The 16,838-nt window shown below is 50.2% G+C and overlaps 5 protein-coding genes across 5 annotated transcripts; 2 read left to right on the forward strand and 3 right to left on the reverse strand.

Moving 5' to 3' along the window:
* Positions 1 to 289: 289 nt before the first annotated feature.
* On the forward strand, positions 290 to 4,373 carry thtA (the record flags this gene model as incomplete). The annotated part of the gene is made up of 5 exons (XM_043299319.1): positions 290 to 843; positions 892 to 1,006; positions 1,071 to 2,634; positions 2,696 to 2,874; positions 2,928 to 4,373. The coding sequence occupies 5 exons, from the start codon at positions 290 to 292 to the stop codon at positions 4,371 to 4,373; spliced, it is 3,858 nt and encodes a 1,285-aa protein (XP_043155254.1).
* Positions 4,374 to 5,084: 711 nt separating this feature from the next.
* On the forward strand, positions 5,085 to 8,424 carry Asppvi_003355 (putative mitochondrial translation initiation factor IF-2; the record flags this gene model as incomplete). The annotated part of the gene is made up of 3 exons (XM_043299320.1): positions 5,085 to 5,534; positions 5,612 to 8,124; positions 8,181 to 8,424. 3 exons carry the CDS (start codon positions 5,085 to 5,087, stop codon positions 8,422 to 8,424), a joined length of 3,207 nt encoding a protein of 1,068 aa, XP_043155255.1.
* Positions 8,425 to 9,040: 616 nt separating this feature from the next.
* On the reverse strand, positions 9,041 to 9,793 carry Asppvi_003356 (rhodanese-like domain-containing protein; the record flags this gene model as incomplete). The annotated part of the gene is made up of 2 exons (XM_043299321.1): positions 9,041 to 9,439; positions 9,515 to 9,793. The coding sequence occupies 2 exons, from the start codon at positions 9,791 to 9,793 to the stop codon at positions 9,041 to 9,043; spliced, it is 678 nt and encodes a 225-aa protein (XP_043155256.1).
* Positions 9,794 to 11,045: 1,252 nt separating this feature from the next.
* erg5 (C-22 sterol desaturase erg5) lies at positions 11,046 to 12,866 on the reverse strand (the record flags this gene model as incomplete). Its single annotated transcript, XM_043299322.1, has 4 exons — positions 11,046 to 11,081; positions 11,134 to 12,382; positions 12,467 to 12,617; positions 12,707 to 12,866. 4 exons carry the CDS (start codon positions 12,864 to 12,866, stop codon positions 11,046 to 11,048), a joined length of 1,596 nt encoding a protein of 531 aa, XP_043155257.1.
* A 1,617-nt stretch (positions 12,867 to 14,483) lies between these two features.
* Asppvi_003358 (signal recognition particle subunit SRP68) lies at positions 14,484 to 16,450 on the reverse strand (the record flags this gene model as incomplete). Its single annotated transcript, XM_043299323.1, has 3 exons — positions 14,484 to 14,988; positions 15,046 to 16,185; positions 16,260 to 16,450. 3 exons carry the CDS (start codon positions 16,448 to 16,450, stop codon positions 14,484 to 14,486), a joined length of 1,836 nt encoding a protein of 611 aa, XP_043155258.1.
* Between the last annotated feature and the right edge of the window lie 388 nt (positions 16,451 to 16,838).

Here is a 16,838-nt window from a genome sequence, read left to right on the forward strand (position 1 = left end):
GCTCAGATAAAATAACCTATGTGGGCTGCTGCTTGGCGATGATTATTCTGCTCCATGACCAAAGTTATTTGCTTACTCCACAAGTTGCGGAATTGCCATACTGTGACTACTCCAAGCTCCTCTAGCGGACTCAAAATGGGACCATGTGCTGAGACTACTCTGGGTCGTGAACAAAGGCGCCTACTTGACTTCTGAATTCTGTGCAAGGCTTAGATTTCCGTGAGAGTCTTCCATTCACCTCCATATTATTGCCAGCATTGTTGTTCGTTGGAGATTTTGTCGAGTCACCATGTCCCGTCCACTGTCTGATCGAGGTTTCGATGCGCCTGGAAAGCGACAGGATATGGATCAAATGGATATAGAGCAAGAGGGGCCATCAACTACGAAACCCATGGTTGGGTTGCTCTCTCAGACGCTGGTCTCCAGCCCAATCATCCAATTGATTCTGCCAGCGCGCTTGAGAAGCAAGCACCAAAATGATGTTGTCTTTGTTGGCGAAAGGCACATCCAAATCAAAGAAGCGCTATCGGGCGTCCACTTGGAGGGCGTCAACTCAAAATCTGATTTCGATGCCTACATCATGGCAGCGAAGGTCATTAATGTGAGCACAGAATTACCTTGGGAGGCCCAGATGAAGCTGGCAGCCAGCAAAGCAGCTGTCACGGATCCTGGATCGCGGCAAGAGCTCCCACCACAAATACTGGTTCTCAGTCTTGCATCGAGAGAACTAGTCTTTCTTTATTTCTCGTCAACGAGAGGCCACTTCATTCACCATCATCGACCTTTACCAAATGATGTCAGTACATTCGAGAGATATGGCCGGAACATCGCTGTGGAGCCGCGGTAAGACTTATCACAAACTTGCAATCACCCATCTAATGAATTGAAAAGGTCCCGCGCGGTAGCAGTTAGTGCTTCGGCCGATTATTTTGGAGTATTCATGTTGAAGAAGCCTCCAGTTCTCCAGTCACAGATGGCTTCGAGTGAATTGGATCCGATCACAGAGGTATGTACCTCAACCCAGCGCTCGATATTCATCCCGGATACTCACCACAGTATCACTTTTATAGGAACGCTTCTTCCGGGTAGAAGGCGACATCCTGTTCATGGAGTTTTTGTACCCGAAATCGGAAGATGGTGATAAAGTCATCCTTCTGCTCTTGGTTTCACAGGATCAGGTGACGCAAGCTATCTGCTATGAATGGCACGCAGACGAGACGATACGACAAGTGTCTCCAAGGATTACAAAGAGGTTTCTTCCTCCTGAAGACACGTTACCCACAATGTTGATTCCATTGACCAAGACGTCCTCCTTTATGCTGATCACAACGACTTCGATGGCTGTATACAAGAATAGGCTTGACCCACGAAGACAGGCCAGTCGATACCCTCTCCCTGTGCCTGATCGCGAATCTAAAAAAGCACCCCTTTGGACGCGTTGGGCAAGGCCATTGCGCAATTGGTCATATAACCAAAGACACGACGATATCTACCTTTGCCGTGAGGATGGTAGGGTCTTTTATTTGGGGATCGGCAACGAAGGGGAACTGGAAAATCAAGCACATCTGGGACAACTCTGCTGCGACGTCGATGCTGCATTTGATATCCTCGATATTGGTCATGAAGGTGGAGACCTCCTTTTGGCCGCTGGGACCACAGGAGACGGCGGCCTTTTTGTTCAAAAGGCTCGTGACCAACCTCGATGTGTCCAAAAATTCATCAACTGGTCCCCAGTTACGGATTCCGTCATTGTGGGCTCTGACCAAGACTCATCAGCCTCAGACACAGCCAGAGACCGATTATTCGTGTGCTCCGCGTCCTCCTATGGGCGAGGTGCAATATTCGAACTCCGGCATGGCTTGGAGGCACAGATTGGCTTGGTCGTCTCCCTTGAAGAATTGTCAAGCACGAGGGATATTTGGACAATGTCGGATGATATAAATGGAGGTGTTTACATATTAATCTCCGATCCTGTCTCCTCTATTCTTCTGTATCTGTCTGCGGACTTCGGAGAAGAGATGTCTGCTATAGACGAAGCAGATTCTGGGCTGGACTTTAGTGCCCAGACCCTGGCAGCCGGATGCACCAGCTCCGGCGTAATCGTCCAAATTACTGAGAAGGCGATTCTTCTCGGTACAGCGAATGAGACCACTCTGAGGGCTCGCTTCGAGTTTGGCGCTGACCAAAGTGTTGCTGTTGCTGCCGTCCACAGCTCGGCATCATTAATTGTGTCTGCTGTGCGAACACAACATGAGATGCATCTCTCTCTCAGGAGCATTAACATTTCCCAGGATCAGCTTCACTTGTCCGAGATTGGTCAGCCTTTACAATTACCCTATGAGCCTGTTTGCATTCTCGTTGAGGTTCTGGGTACCTTTACTCTCATATTTGTTGGCACAGGCAATGGAAAAGTCTTGATCTACAGCTTCGAAGACTCGCCCATGCTCCTGTCCGAAGTCTCCACTGAGGTGGGAAACGGAGACGATCTGTCGAAAGCAATTGAAAGCCTTGCTGTGGTCGCCACTGACACCGGTGGGCCTTCCCAGAAATACACAATACTCTGTGGGTTAAGAAGTGGTATTCTGGTCCCGTTTGAGATGACGTTAGACCCTGGTGACAAGAAATGTGCAATTGGTATGCTGAATCTGACATTAAAATCTCAGAGCTTTGCTGATAGGTGTATCTTTCTTTCTAGGGGTCAAACAAGCGAGCCCGCGTCGAATTGGGGATACTTCTGTCAAGATACAAAGTAGGGGACACTTCGCTTTGTTGACCTGTGGACGTGGGTTCTGGCAAGCGTCGTGTCCACGGAAAGACGGCGTATTAGACCCTAATCTTCACATGCAGAGGATATGGGTCACCGATCAGAATAACGTAGGTCTCCATTTCCGTCTTCAAATCTCACTGCTTCTCCTGACATTTTGTAGCCTGCGTATCATCCAGGCAATGTCCACAGTTTTGCCATGGCAAAGATCATTGATCCGAACATCGATGGCGAATCCGACACCTTGTTCTGCATCGCTGACGGTCAGCTTTTGATTTGCACGCTGGATCACGCAGCGAAGACAGTGCCTCGAAGGATTGATCTACCAGGAAGCGCGAGCAAGTTAGCTTATTCCAACTATCTGCGAAGCCTGATAGTCGCGTACACTCGGACTGAACTCGATACGGAATCTGATCCAATCAGAAGACTGGCCCGGCCTTTCATTGAGTTCGTGGAGCCGGATACGCAACACGGGGTCTTAAAGTCCGTTGACATCTCTGAAGACGGTTATTCGGCGTGGAGACCTCACGGAGCGGCTGGAGAAAAGATCAGTTGTATCTTGGAATGGACACCTAAGAAAGGCGATGAAGAATACCACTTCATTGTCATCGGAACAGCTAGAAAACAACAGCAAGAACGGGGACGAGTCATTTTTCTACAAGCGTCCCGCAACCCGTCCGATTCCTCGAGGATTGAATGCTCCGTGAAATATATCCATAAATTTGAGAGCCCTGTTTACGCGATTGCTCCATACGGTGACTTCACATTGATGGTCTCGACGGGTCATGAGATCGTGCCATTGGAGCCCAAGCTGTCACAGACACGTCGTGTTCGAGCAGCGAGGTACCCAATGCTTTCCCCAGCGATTTCCTTAAGCTGCCATGAACCCTACGTATACATGTCGACATCGAGGGAGTCGCTGATGGTGCTCAAATCCTCCGAAGACAAGTTGCTGCTCCATGCGTACGATCGTCAGAAGCATGACGGACTCTCTCATATTCACATTGGTGGTGAGTCTAATTTGACGATCACCAGTAGCAGAGGCGGCCGTGTCAGTATACTTTCAGAGAATGGCATTACGGACAACGACAAGATGATGCCAGTTGCGCTGTGTGAAGCACATCTTCCCTCATCCGTGATGAAGCTCATCTCAGGATCTGAACCATCTCCATTCTCTCCCTCATCCCAAGTGTACTATGGCACCGCTATGAACGGGATAGCATACCGGTTTTTACCCCTAAAAGAGAAAGAGTGGCGCTTCCTACGTCTGCTTCAGAATCTCTGTATCAGAGATCCAATACTATGCCCTTTCACACCCAAAAGGAAACGAAGGCGCAACCCGGCGACGAGTGGTGTCGCAGAGCCCCAGCCTTCACACATGCACATCGACGGCGACATACTGAATCGCCTCGTGATGCGTGGTTCGGATTATTTAACAAAAATGTTGACGACCCGGGACTTTGAAGACGCAGCCTTTCCAGAAAACGGCACTGCTCAAGCCACTCTGGAGCTATTCACCGAGCTGTCCAACAATCTGCTGGGAGAATCCCCTGACCAAGTCGAAAAGGTCATGAGATGGTTGGAGAAGGCCCTTCATGTGGAGTTCTGAATATGACAGACGGCAGATTCAATGCATGCAGCTATGATCTTTCTTGAATTGTTGAGAGGAGAGCGCTAATCGTCTTCTTGTGTATTAGTAGCAATGAACGCATTCTCATGGTTTGATGTATGAAGATCATAGATAGATTCCAACTTATTACCCTTAGAAAACTAGTCCTGAGTATGTCAAATCGTATTAGTCTTAAATAAAGGAGACTCGAACTTTCAGAGACAAAGTGTAACTATAGGTACTCTGCTGGCTGTCTTTTGATGGTGGCGAGTAACAGAGTAATGGCAGTGTCGTGCCACCAACTGGCGGCGAATCGGCTCGCATAACTGGAGTCCCCACCAAACCAACCCAAAATTCTTATTAGTATTTCTCCAAGAGCACCGACCGCCGCTCGAGTCTTATCAACCACCAGAAGAGGGGGGAAAAAGTGGTTTTCTGTACCTTTCTCACCGTCTCTCTTTTCCATTTCTATCGTTGAGGAGATTTTCAGGCCGGCCATCTTTTTCGCCGCCGCTCCTCTTGATCAGATTCTATCGGTTGCCGCAGATCGTAGCCCGAAGACTTCGACATTGTTCGTGTGCCCGCCACAGCTCGTCTACGATTATTGCAACGAAGAGGATCGCCTTTATACTAACATTTTAGGTCTTTAGGTGATTTTGATCGATTATCTCATTCACTACACCGATCGGTCCTATCGTTGCAACCTAGAAAATGGCGCCAAAGAAGAAGGGAAACAGAAAGCAGGATGACGACTGGGAGGCCGAGCTGGGAGAAAGCATTGCCCCCGTCAGTGAGCAGCCTACGGAGGAGACTCCTGCGGACGCCGCTCCCGAAGAGGATGGCATGGGTGGCGGTCTCCTCGCTGCTCTGAGAAAGAACAAGAACAAGAAGGCCAAAAAGGGCAAGCCGATCAACGATTTCGTCGAGGGCGAGGATGCGACAGAGCAGGCGAATGGGGATGCCGATTTCTCCAGCAAGCAGCCTGAGGAAGGTACATTCGACGAGGAGGATGTTTTCGCCGGAAAGAAGAACCAGAAGCCTGCTAAGGCTACACCTCCGGCCCCGGCTTCACCCGAAGGCGATGGCGAGATCCGCGTGAAGAGTAAGAAGGAGAAGGAGAGGGAAAAGAAGGAGAGAGAGAAGCAGCGTAAGAGGGAGCAGGTATGTGATGTGTCTGGTGCACCGTTGTCCCCTTGCAAGGTGTGTTGGTACGGTGCTGATCTAGAATATCTGTATAGGCCATGAAGAAGAAGTCTACTGCTCCCGAGCCCAAGGCCGAGCCTGCCAAGGCTGAGAAGAAAGAAGAGGCTGCACCCGCCGCTGCTGCTCCGACACCTGCTGCCGCCGCTCCTGAGGCGCCTGGCAAGAAGAAGAAGCTCCCCGCCCATCTGGCCGCTATTCAGAAGCAACAGGAGGCTCTCCGGAAACAACGTGAAGAGGAAGAGCGACGTCTAGCTGAAGAAAGGGCCGCGGAGGAGGAGAGACTGCGCCGCGAAGCAGAGGAAGAGAAGAAGAGGGAAGAAGCTCGCCAGCGGAAGAAGGAGAAGGAGAGGGAAAAGAAGGAGCAGCTCCGAAGAGAAGGCAAGCTTCTCACCAAGGCCCAGAGGGAAGCAAAGGAGCGCAATGAACTTCGCATGAAGCAGATGCTTGCAGCCGGTGTGGGTAAGGTTGCTGGTCTCGAGGAGCCGGGAGTCGAGAAGAAGAAACCCGTGTACGACAACAGGAAGCGCAAGGGCCCCAAGAAGCAAGAGGAGGACCTTGAAGCTGCTGCTGCCCGTGCTCGCGCTCAACGTGAGGAGGAGGAACGGCGCAGGAAGGAGGAAGAAGAGAAGAAGGCTAAGGCTGAGGCCGAGGCTGCTGCCGCCGCCGCCGCCGCTGCTGCTGCTGACGAGGAGAGCGAAGTGGATGACTGGGAGAAGGCTGCTGAGGCCGAAGAAGACGTGAAGGACAGCTGGGATGCTCCTTCTGAGGACGAGGAGGGGAAGCCGGCCACAAACGGCGCAGCCAAGCCCGCGGCTGCACCCCAAAAGAAGGCCGAGGTGGATGAGTCCGAATCCGAAGAAGATTCGGATGAAGATTCGGAATCTGAGTCAGAAGATGAGGAGCAGTCTGCGACGCAGAAGGCTATTGCTCAAAGAAAGGCCGAAGCTGCCGAGCGGAGGAAGAAACAGCATGAGGAAGCATTGGCCGCACGTTCGAAGGACAATCTGCGTTCTCCTATTTGCTGTATTCTTGGACACGTCGATACCGGTAAAACCAAGTTACTGGATAAGATCCGACAGACGAACGTGCAAGAGGGCGAAGCTGGTGGTATTACCCAGCAGATTGGTGCTACATACTTCCCCGTGGACGCTTTGCGCCAGAAGACCGCTGTGGTGAACAAGGACGGCAAGTTTGAGTTCAAGATTCCCGGTTTGCTGGTCATCGATACCCCTGGTCACGAGTCTTTCTCCAACTTGCGTTCGAGAGGTTCATCTCTCTGTAATATCGCAATTCTGGTGGTCGATATCATGCACGGTCTCGAGCCTCAGACTTTGGAGTCCATGAGATTGCTTCGGGATCGCAAGACTCCTTTCATTGTTGCCCTGAACAAGATTGACCGTCTCTATGGCTGGAAGAAGATCGACAACAACGGCTTCCAGGACAGTTTAGCCATGCAGAGCAAGGGTGTCCAGAACGAATTCCGCACCCGTCTTGAGCGCACAAAGGTTCTCTTCGCCGAGCAAGGTTTCAACGCCGAGCTCTTCTACGAGAACAAGTCCATGGCCCGCAATGTCTCCTTGGTTCCCACTTCCGCTCACACCGGTGAAGGTATCCCCGACATGTTGAAGCTCTTGACCACCCTGACTCAGGAGCGTATGACCAACTCGCTCATGTACCTGTCCGAAGTTGAGTGTACTGTTCTCGAGGTCAAGGTTATTGAGGGTCTTGGTACCACCATTGATGTTGTTCTTTCGAACGGTATCCTCCGCGAGGGTGATCGGATCGTGCTCTGCGGTCTAAACGGCCCTATAGCGACCAATATTCGAGCATTGCTGACACCAGCTCCCCTTAAGGAACTCCGTCTCAAGTCGCAGTATGTTCACAACAAGGAGGTCAAGGCCGCTCTTGGTGTCAAGATCGCTGCGAACGACCTCGAGCATGCCATCGCAGGTTCGCGGTTGATGGTTGTTGGACCTGATGACGACGAGGAGGATATCGAGGAAGAAGTCATGTCCGATCTGGAGAACCTGCTGAGCAAGGTTTCCCGTGACCAGCGTGGTGTCAGTGTCCAGGCTTCTACCCTTGGTTCTCTCGAGGCTCTGCTCGAGTTCCTGCGTGTCTCCAAGATCCCTGTTGCCAACATTTCCATCGGTCCTGTCTACAAGCGTGATGTGATGATGTGTGGTACCATGTTGGAAAAGGCAAAGGAGTACGCTGTCATGCTTTGCTTCGATGTCAAGGTTGACAAGGAAGCGGCTGCGTACGCCGAAGAAGTCGGCGTCAAGATCTTCACGGCCGACATTATCTACCACCTGTTTGATGACTTCACCAAGCACATGGCCGAGTTGACGGAGAAGAGAAAGGAAGAGAGCAAGCTCCTCGCTGTCTTCCCTTGTGTGCTCAGGCCCGTTGCTGTCTTCAACAAGAAGGACCCCATTGTCATTGGTCTGGATGTTATTGAAGGTAGCTTGAGAATGCACACGCCAATTTCCGCTGTGAAGACCAACCCCACAACCGGTGCTAAGGAGATCATCGATCTCGGCAGAGTGTAAGTTTACTTTGACCCTGATTTGACAACTCTATTTGCTAATCAAGTCCATGCAGTGTGTCTATTGAGCGTGACCACAAGCCTATCCAGGTTTGTAAGAAGGGCCAGCCTTCCGTCGCTGTCAAGATCGAAGGAGCCAACCAGCCTATGTACGGCCGTCAGTTGGAAGAGAAGGACACCCTCTACTCGCACATTTCCCGTGCCAGTATCGACACCCTCAAGGAGTTCTACCGTTCCGACGTATCGATGGAGGAATGGGCTCTTATCAAGAAGCTCAAGCCCGTGTTTGACATTCCTTGATTCAATTCGTCCAAGGCGTGACGGTCTCCTGCTGGAAGCCCACAATCCGCACATACTCCTGATTGCTTGAGGTTATCAGGCATGGTGAGATGGCAACTACGGGCACAGACGGCATCATTGTAGGCAGCATGTTTCGGGGTGGTATTTCAAAGGAGGCTATTTGTACTTGTGACAAATAGCATTTGCTTCCTCAATCTGGGAGGCTTTGATTTTACCTCATCAACAAAGCGCGATGATCTCCGCAGGAAGAAAAAAAGTCAAAAAGTGCTAGACTTGCATGAAGAAAGACGACGGCATTGATTGCCCAAAAGCAATATATGCCTGTATATGACATGAGTTTATGTGGTCTGTATCTTGCCATGTTTCTGTTATAATGATATTTCCTTTTTGAATGAATCCCGCTCCATTTATCTTATCCATAGTATCAAAAAGTGCATAGGACGTATCTTTCGAAAGTAGATCGACAATCCCTCCTAGGGCCTACATTGCAACAATATCTAGTCAGTGATCAATCGCAGCTTGGTAGACAGCTCATCAGAACCACTATATACAGTATCTTGACAGGATAAGCCAAAGTACATCGGCATCACTACAGTCTACTACTACATACTACACCCTACTCATGTTCGGGCCCCTCCCACTTCTCCACTCTCCCTCCCTTATCAGCCCAGTCCAACCAACTCCCCTCATACACGCCAATTCTGTCCGGGTTATACCCCGCCTGCACCGCCAGCTGCGCCGCCGTGTTCGCCCTCACGCCCGCCTTGCAGTAGAAGACGATATCCCCCTCTTCCTGGATCCCAGGCTTAGGGAATCCAAAGCGGGTCTCGAACTCGTCCGGCGTCAGAAAGAGCGCATCGGGCTGCGAGGCTAGTGGGACGGCTACGGCGGTGGGGATGATGCCGGTGGAGGTGAGTTCCACCGGCTCGCGGACGTCCACGAGGATGAGTTTCCTTTGCGGGCTTGCTGGGGGTGATGGGGGTCCGTTAGGGTCGGATGGGAGGGCGGCGTTGATCTGTAGCGCATGTACAAGTCATTGTTAGCGTTGAGTCTGGTGGTGCAGCGGTTGTTGAGGTGGGGGAGGGCATACGTCTTCGAACTTCCAGCTTCGGGGCGGCTGGGCTGTAGCTTGGTTGATGCGGCGAATTGTCTGCTGCCGGTGTGGGAGATGCTGCTGGATCTTATTGCTCGATGCGAGCGCGAGCCTTGCGGTTTGAGGCCTCGGCGCTGTAGAGTAGGTTCGGGGGCGGGCTGGTGACGACAGAAAGGTCGTTACGGCGGCGTGGGGGGTAGCTTTCTGTGGGGTTTGCTTTGCAGTACGTGCTGCGAGAGCGGCGATGGGACGCCGCATTGAGAGTACCGAGGCCATGATCGTAGTGATCTCTTGTCTTGAGATGGCTGTTAGCGGTGGCTCTCTGCGCTGATAGAGAAGTTCTCTGGGGTGGTTCCTCGCTTGGGGATTGTTGCACACCCAGAAGAGGAATCACAGACAAATAAATATAAGCTTACCGAACGGACAATCAACTGACTCCCAAGCTGACTCGCGGAGATAGATATCCGGATGTGTAAGATGAAGCTATCTGATTGATGTAGGCCTGTGTAGCTCGGGTCTCTTGCGGCGGCTTCGGTCGGTGATGTCAATCGTCGGCAAGATCACCGCCTTCCGATTCAGACCCAGAATCTCGCTCGGCTCAGATGAATTGTTGTAGGGAAGTAGTAGGATGTAAAACAGCATTTGTTTTGATTCCAGTCTTTATAATCGTTACTTCCCGGGGTGAGTGTTTGTATTGTCTTGTGGCAGGATTCCTGGATGTCATCATTGTCGACGGCATTGAATTCATATGTAGTACGCAAATGAAGATATATACTGTCAGCACAACTGCTACCCGAGGCTACTAACACCAACGTAAAGTGTACGTAGGACGAAAGGTGGATGGACGAACGTCTAAGCTAGCAGCAGTACCAAAATAGTAGGTTTAACTTAGCATTGGAGACTTCCTGTGCACTTGCTTCGATATTGAATCGACCAATGCCTGTCGCTTGTAACTCGCCGCACAGCTCATCATCCAAGGCACCTATCATGCTAAACAGGCTACTGAATTTGGTGGTTGGTCTGAAAAAGACAATCAGCATTGACAATAGAAACCTATACATATGTAGATAAAATCTATTTACAATCAAATACGCCTTGAGCGCGAGAGTGCTCGGAACCAAAAATGACAAGAACGAAGAATCTGGATAATTAATATTATTAAGTAGCATAATCTAAACATGCCATTGCCTCAGCTTTCTGACTGAAGCAGGCGATTCTGCATGAATCGCGTCATATCATATACCTTCGGGACTTCTTGAGCCCTGGGATAAGCATGGTTCGTCAAGAAGAATGCTGAACATCTCCATTCCCGCCATTCTTCCGCAATTTGATAGACCCAGTGACTTTTGTATGGAATAATAGAACAATTGAATGGAAGAAAAATGTCCTCATCACTCTATCTCCAGGATAGAAACAGACGCCAGATGATCGTCAATTGGCCGTTCATGCTTCGCAGATGCAAACGAATGCAGTGTTGCTTACGGCTTCGACCGACACGTCAAGGCTAGATCGCTTGAGAGATGAGAGATCACGCACGAGGACGGAATGTGAGGTGGCAATCATCCTAAAACAGAGTTAGAGTGCATAGCAGACAGAAAAGTGGATGAAGATCATACCTCAGGGAAAATAGTGGCAAACACCTTGATGTCCTCAGACTGAGGAGTGGGGGCGTGCTTCCAATCCATTTCCAGACTGGCCTTTCCAATCATTGCAATCAAGTTCAGCTGAGCATATGTTTGACCCAGGCAATAGTGGGGACCGGTACCGAAAACCAAAAAGTTCTTGGCTTGCTTTTCGGCATCACCGGTGATCCAGCGGTCCGGGTCGAAGGAGTCGGGATTAGGATATGCCTCTGGGTCGTGGGTGGCAGGCCACACCGATGGAATGATCATTGAGCCCTTCGAGACGGTGATGGAGTCGGTAATGGGGAAATCCTTCTTGACCAAGTAGGGAACCATGATAACGGGCGGGCGGTAACGCAGAGTCTCCCTAACGACAGCACGAGTGTACTTCATCTCGTCGACCAGATCCATAGTGAGAGGAGCATTGATATTGCCATTGCGCACGCGCAAGTTCTCTTCCCGGATCTTGTCAAGAACGTCGGGACGATCCGCCACGAGCTGGAACAACCAGGTGCAAGCCGCACTGGTGGCGTCTTGCGATGCGAACAACAAAGTGAAAACAGTCTGGGCGATCTCGTAGTCGGTAAACTCACGGAGCAAGTGAGAAGGCTTTTCGGAGTCTTCCACGGGGAGTCCCTTGGCAATCTTCTCGTTGTATTTGGCAGAATCCTGCTGTGCCTTGACCCAGGCGTCCATGATACAGGTGATTTCTCCACCGGCAGCCATATGAGCCTTGCTCTTGGCAGCACAGTTGGAAAACTCCTCTAGAACCATATCCGACGCCTTCTTTCCGTACCAGGCCTTGGTGAAGGGGAGGATGAAAGGGAAGTTGACCAGCTCCAAAGCGGCCGTAATCATGTAGTAGTCATCCGCAATCTTCTTGATGGCCGCGTCAGTCATATAGTGGCCGACGAAGGTGCGGCAAGAGACTGCACACATGAGCTCACGGAACTCGGGCATCCAAGGCTCGGGCTTGTAATCGTTGGCCTTGGACTTCTCCAGGAAATGCTTGTAGTACTTGTTGTAACATTCTTCCATAACGGGGAGGTAGGATGACAGAGCCGAGCGGGTGAAGAGACCGTTCAATCCCTTTCGGAATTCGACGTGCTCCTTGCCATCCAGAAACACCCAGTTGTCCGGGCCCAGGAGCTTGTGCGCGATGTCTACCACGCAAGGCTTGACGTAAGCTGGTGAATTAAAGATCTTGCGCGACATGTCGCGAGTGGACGCAATGACGACGAACCTACAAGGCGAAGCTGTCAGCAACAAGCCACAGGAAATGGAGAGAAAGTATTTTCATAATTTCCCATTCAGGGTGATATCTTACTTGTGGAAGACGGAAACGCAGCTCAACTCGCCGCTGTCCCATTTTGCCTTGTATTCGTGAAACTTGGGGTTCACAGACTGGAGGAAAGGCCCCATGAAAGGCAATTTGAAGGTTGGCCCAACAAGGGAGCCCTTGAGATAAAAGTATCGCACTGTATCCAGAGAAAATCAGTCATTGTGTCCAGAACGTCATGCGCCCGTCTCGTTGCAACAGAGAAGAGACGGATCGGATCCTGCTTACGCTGGTCATAGATAACAGCTGCGAAGAACAAAGTCGCCAGAGCCTTCCAGAAAGTGAAACCATTGAGAACTGCAGGGAGAAAGTCGGCGTTGTAGAAGAGCTGAGGAGAGATCGTGGCATCAGCCGAAGGGGAGACAAAGCTCCCGTTGACGTTGGCCATGTCTAATAGCACGCGGTAGAGGAAGGATGGAGGAGGGAGATGGCTTCACACCCAAAAATTCAGGGAGACGCAGTTCTCATAAATTATTAATAAATGCGCGGGAGGGGAGAAATAATTCCAATTAGTATGCTAGGGAAATTAGACACCGCGGATAGGACGGTTCCCGGTACGGCGAGGCCTAAGCGACCAGATATGCAGTTTCCTTTGGACGAGTCTGATATCTTGGTACGGAGTAGATGATTGAAAATATCAAAAATACGAAAAGAACCTACGGAGTACCTCGTATGGATCATTAACCTCGTCGATAAAAGCGAGGGACCTCGTCGAAAACGAGGTAGCCAGCATCAAATGATCATTTTGTTCATTTTTACTTTTTCTGCTTTACCCCTGAGAGTGTAAATGATCAGCAAACCAATCATAAAAAATACGATGTCTGTGAGACCGGAAGACCAAAGTCCCCCGTCCCGTTGGCGAATCACGCCAAGACGATGCGTTTTCAAGGAACCAATAGTACCTTACCTACAATATCAGGTCAATACTAGTGCGGCGTATAGGCATCGTATTTCAAAATCTGTACGCAGGTACTATACAAACTGCGGAGGTCCGAGAGTTAGCCTTAAGCATACAGTGACGGCGGTAAGCACCCTATGCCCTTGGCCCTGCTTCTTCGCTCTCTACAACCAAGTACATTCACATCGTAAGTTAGGTGAGGAGGATCTTGCTGTTTTGAAAATGGGATTGGCCTTCAACGCACTTTTGAGTTGATATAACGGGTTAGAGCACGTGCCACAGAAACCCATAGTAGGTAACAATACAAATTGAGTTGCATTGAAATCCACGTCAAACTAAGGTAGCAAAGCTTATCTACGTAGACAGAACCCGGAGATCAATGGATTTGACGAAGGCAAGGCTGTTTGAGAAGCCTGACCGTTGTTCGAAAAACCATAAGCGTAAATTGACTTAAGGAACATCCAACAGTAAGGATGGTACTTCATGACACAGATCAATAAATACAGGACTGACACAAGTGCGGACAAGGATCACCCTTAAGTGCAATAATGAATCAGGTGTAAAGTTTCCGTAGAAGTTTCAGTTGCCATATCTAGGACTCTAGGTACTTAGATGGGTAGTACAGCCAGGAGATTTCCTCCAATCGACACCCATGCATAGCAATGAGGTAGGTCCAATGGAATCCACTTCTAAGCCCCTTGCAGAAGGCAGTATTTGTGGGCTACATTCGGGTCAAAGTTCACTCGAGGGTTCGACAGCTGATCCGGCTGTTATGCTTCCGGGGCACGTGTCCAACAGATCGTTTCCCTCTTTGATATAGAATTACTTCAAAGACACCTAAGGCATCAGCTGAGAGCCTCACTTTCTACTGTAACTTTCCGGGGCAATAATGCATAGCGAAGTGTTTTAAGTAACATCGGTACTTCATACGGCAGATTTCTCGACTTCCATGATAGCATCTCATCTCAATATTGGTCGCTGCATGGATTTCATCATTTCAAATCCTCATTGAACTGATGACTATGCACATAGTATCTAGGTTTTCTTCTAAGCACCGATGATCAAGTGCCGAAGAAAACAACGATATCCAGCAAGTGAGCCCTTATATCAGCGCCCAAACCCGAACCAGCCACGTCGTCCTCCCTTCTTCTCCTCCGTTCCTGTTTCCATGGGGCCTTGGGCCACTTCCTGAGCGTGTGCACCTTCTCGAGGATAGTCGATGTAATTCCATGCCACATCGAGGAACAGTGGCTTGACCGGAATGGGCTGCATTTTAGGCGGATATGGGACGAGGTTACTCAAATCCACTTTATCACCGGAAAACTCGTGCAGGCGCTCTATCACAGGGCGCTGATTTCCCGCCTGAGGTCCTTCGGCTGCCATCTTCTCCAAAGTGACGAGACCACGGTACTGTGCGACAAGACCTTGCAAAATCGATCCGAGAGCTTGAACCTGGCTGCGCGAGACATCCAGCCTTAAAGGCTCGTTTGACAATTGAGACGACTGATCAGACACCGTCGACTGGGTAGTGAGCTGCAGCGATTGTGAGTAGAGTGCAAGAGCGTTCTTCGGGTTTCCAAGGTGGCAATGAGACCGTGCAATAGACAAACATCTGTGGCGTTGTCAGTTAGACTGAATTGTAACGGCCAGCAAAACTGGATATTCGTACCTCAAAGCACGGAAGTAGCAGCGTTTCGCTTCCAGCTCTTGCACAAAGGTGGAGTCCGCAGCAACACCAGGTAACTCCAGGATGAACTCGATGCTCTGCAAAATAGAGTCATATAGTACAACCTTTTCGCGTAGCCTTGTCAATTTCTTCCCAGTCGACTCCTCCCGACTCGCGCCCTTTCCCCTTTTGAGGCCCTCGGCGTTGTCAGTTTCAAAGGTCATGCCGTCGTTAGCACCGCACAAAACTCGGTTACGTCCGATTCTCCATCCCACCAGGGCATAGTTGACCGCGGTACGAGTGATCTGCAAGCTTTGCATTCTCTTATCGCTAGGCTCCACCCCTTCATTAGCTAGATCATCAATAGCAGTCTTAGTAGCGTCGACTGCATCCTGGCTGGCAATAATAACACTGTCATAGGCGGCAGCTTTCTCTTTTGATGAAGCCGACTTCCCTTCCACATCTGCAAGCCAAGACTTGAGACGCGACTCTGCCGCAGCTGCAGAAGCAAGAGCCTGCGAGATTGCGGCATCTTCCAGAGTAACAGTCCGCGACCTCCAAGTGATATTCTCAGGTAGTTGCTGGATCGCTCCGTCGGCAGTCTTTCTCGTCCCTGCACTATCCTCCTTGAGACAATCGGGATCCACTCTTTGCACTTCCGACCTGATGTTAACATCTGATGGGAAGTACTGGATCGCTAAAGAGGACAGAGGCCTTGATCGAGGAAGCTTCATCTGATAGGCTGCGTATCTGATACTGGGATCAACAGTGCCAGTGAGAAGATCCCGAAATGCATCTTTTCTGTCCTCTTGACCAAGAGTCGTGTAGATAATCCTCGAGACGGCATAGCTCTGAATGCATTGTTCCCATTTCCGCTTCTCCAAATATAGGGCCCCCAAAAGTGAAGCAAGGTAAGCACGGGCTTCAAGGATATCGGTATTAGTAGCACCGGAAGTTGTTTGGTCCTCCAACAGAAGGACCAATTGCTGAGCGTAGCCGGATGCCTTATGCAGACGAGACACAATATGACGCCTGGCTGAACCTGCAATTCCTTTCGCTGAGGGATCGGCTGAATGCGTGGATTTCATGTGCATTGCTTGTGCCCAAGCTCGCTCAGAGCTGAGAAGAAGGACATGTACATATCTTGAGGACAGAACCGTCAGTATGTCTCAGCATTATTTCTTTACCTACATCATGGCATATTGGAGGACACGTACGCTGCATTACTGCTAATATCCTCTGCACTAACGGGAGGTTTGGCAGTATATTTACGACCTTTAGGAGTAGTCTGACCGAGCTTCTTGCGGAGTTTGTGCAACCTGCGGGTTGTGTGCGCCCGGTAAGCGTTGTAGTCTCCGGCGAGGAGGACGTCCTCCCTCTGTTTGAAAATGAAATCCGTAATTTCCATATTCACTGAAAAGCAGGCAACCACACAAACGGAGGGGATCGGGAATTGTGGTCGCTTGGAATCAACGTGGATAGTCCAAAGTGCGGGTGGGTAGGCGGGCGTGGTCAGATCTCGGCCAAACGAATGCCCGGCTCATTTTGCGGGAACATCTTTTGCTGCATCGTCTAAGCTCATATGCCCGACCCGTCAAAATTTCGTCTGCTGCAAGCATCACATCATATCACTTACAGAGTAGTCTAAACCTGCCTCTTGCTACAACAGAATCGATTGAAGTTTCCGATAAAGAATTGATTGCTTTCTCTTTTGACTCCGGAGCCTCCTCGGTGGCAATTTTTTGACCTTCCTGCACTCGTTCAATCATTCTGGAATACTATCGTTCAGCTGGGAG

The sequence above is a fragment of the Aspergillus pseudoviridinutans genome, assembly GCF_018340605.1.
Source record: "Aspergillus pseudoviridinutans IFM 55266 DNA, scaffold_2, whole genome shotgun sequence".
In the NCBI taxonomy this organism is placed as follows: domain Eukaryota; kingdom Fungi; phylum Ascomycota; class Eurotiomycetes; order Eurotiales; family Aspergillaceae; genus Aspergillus; species Aspergillus pseudoviridinutans.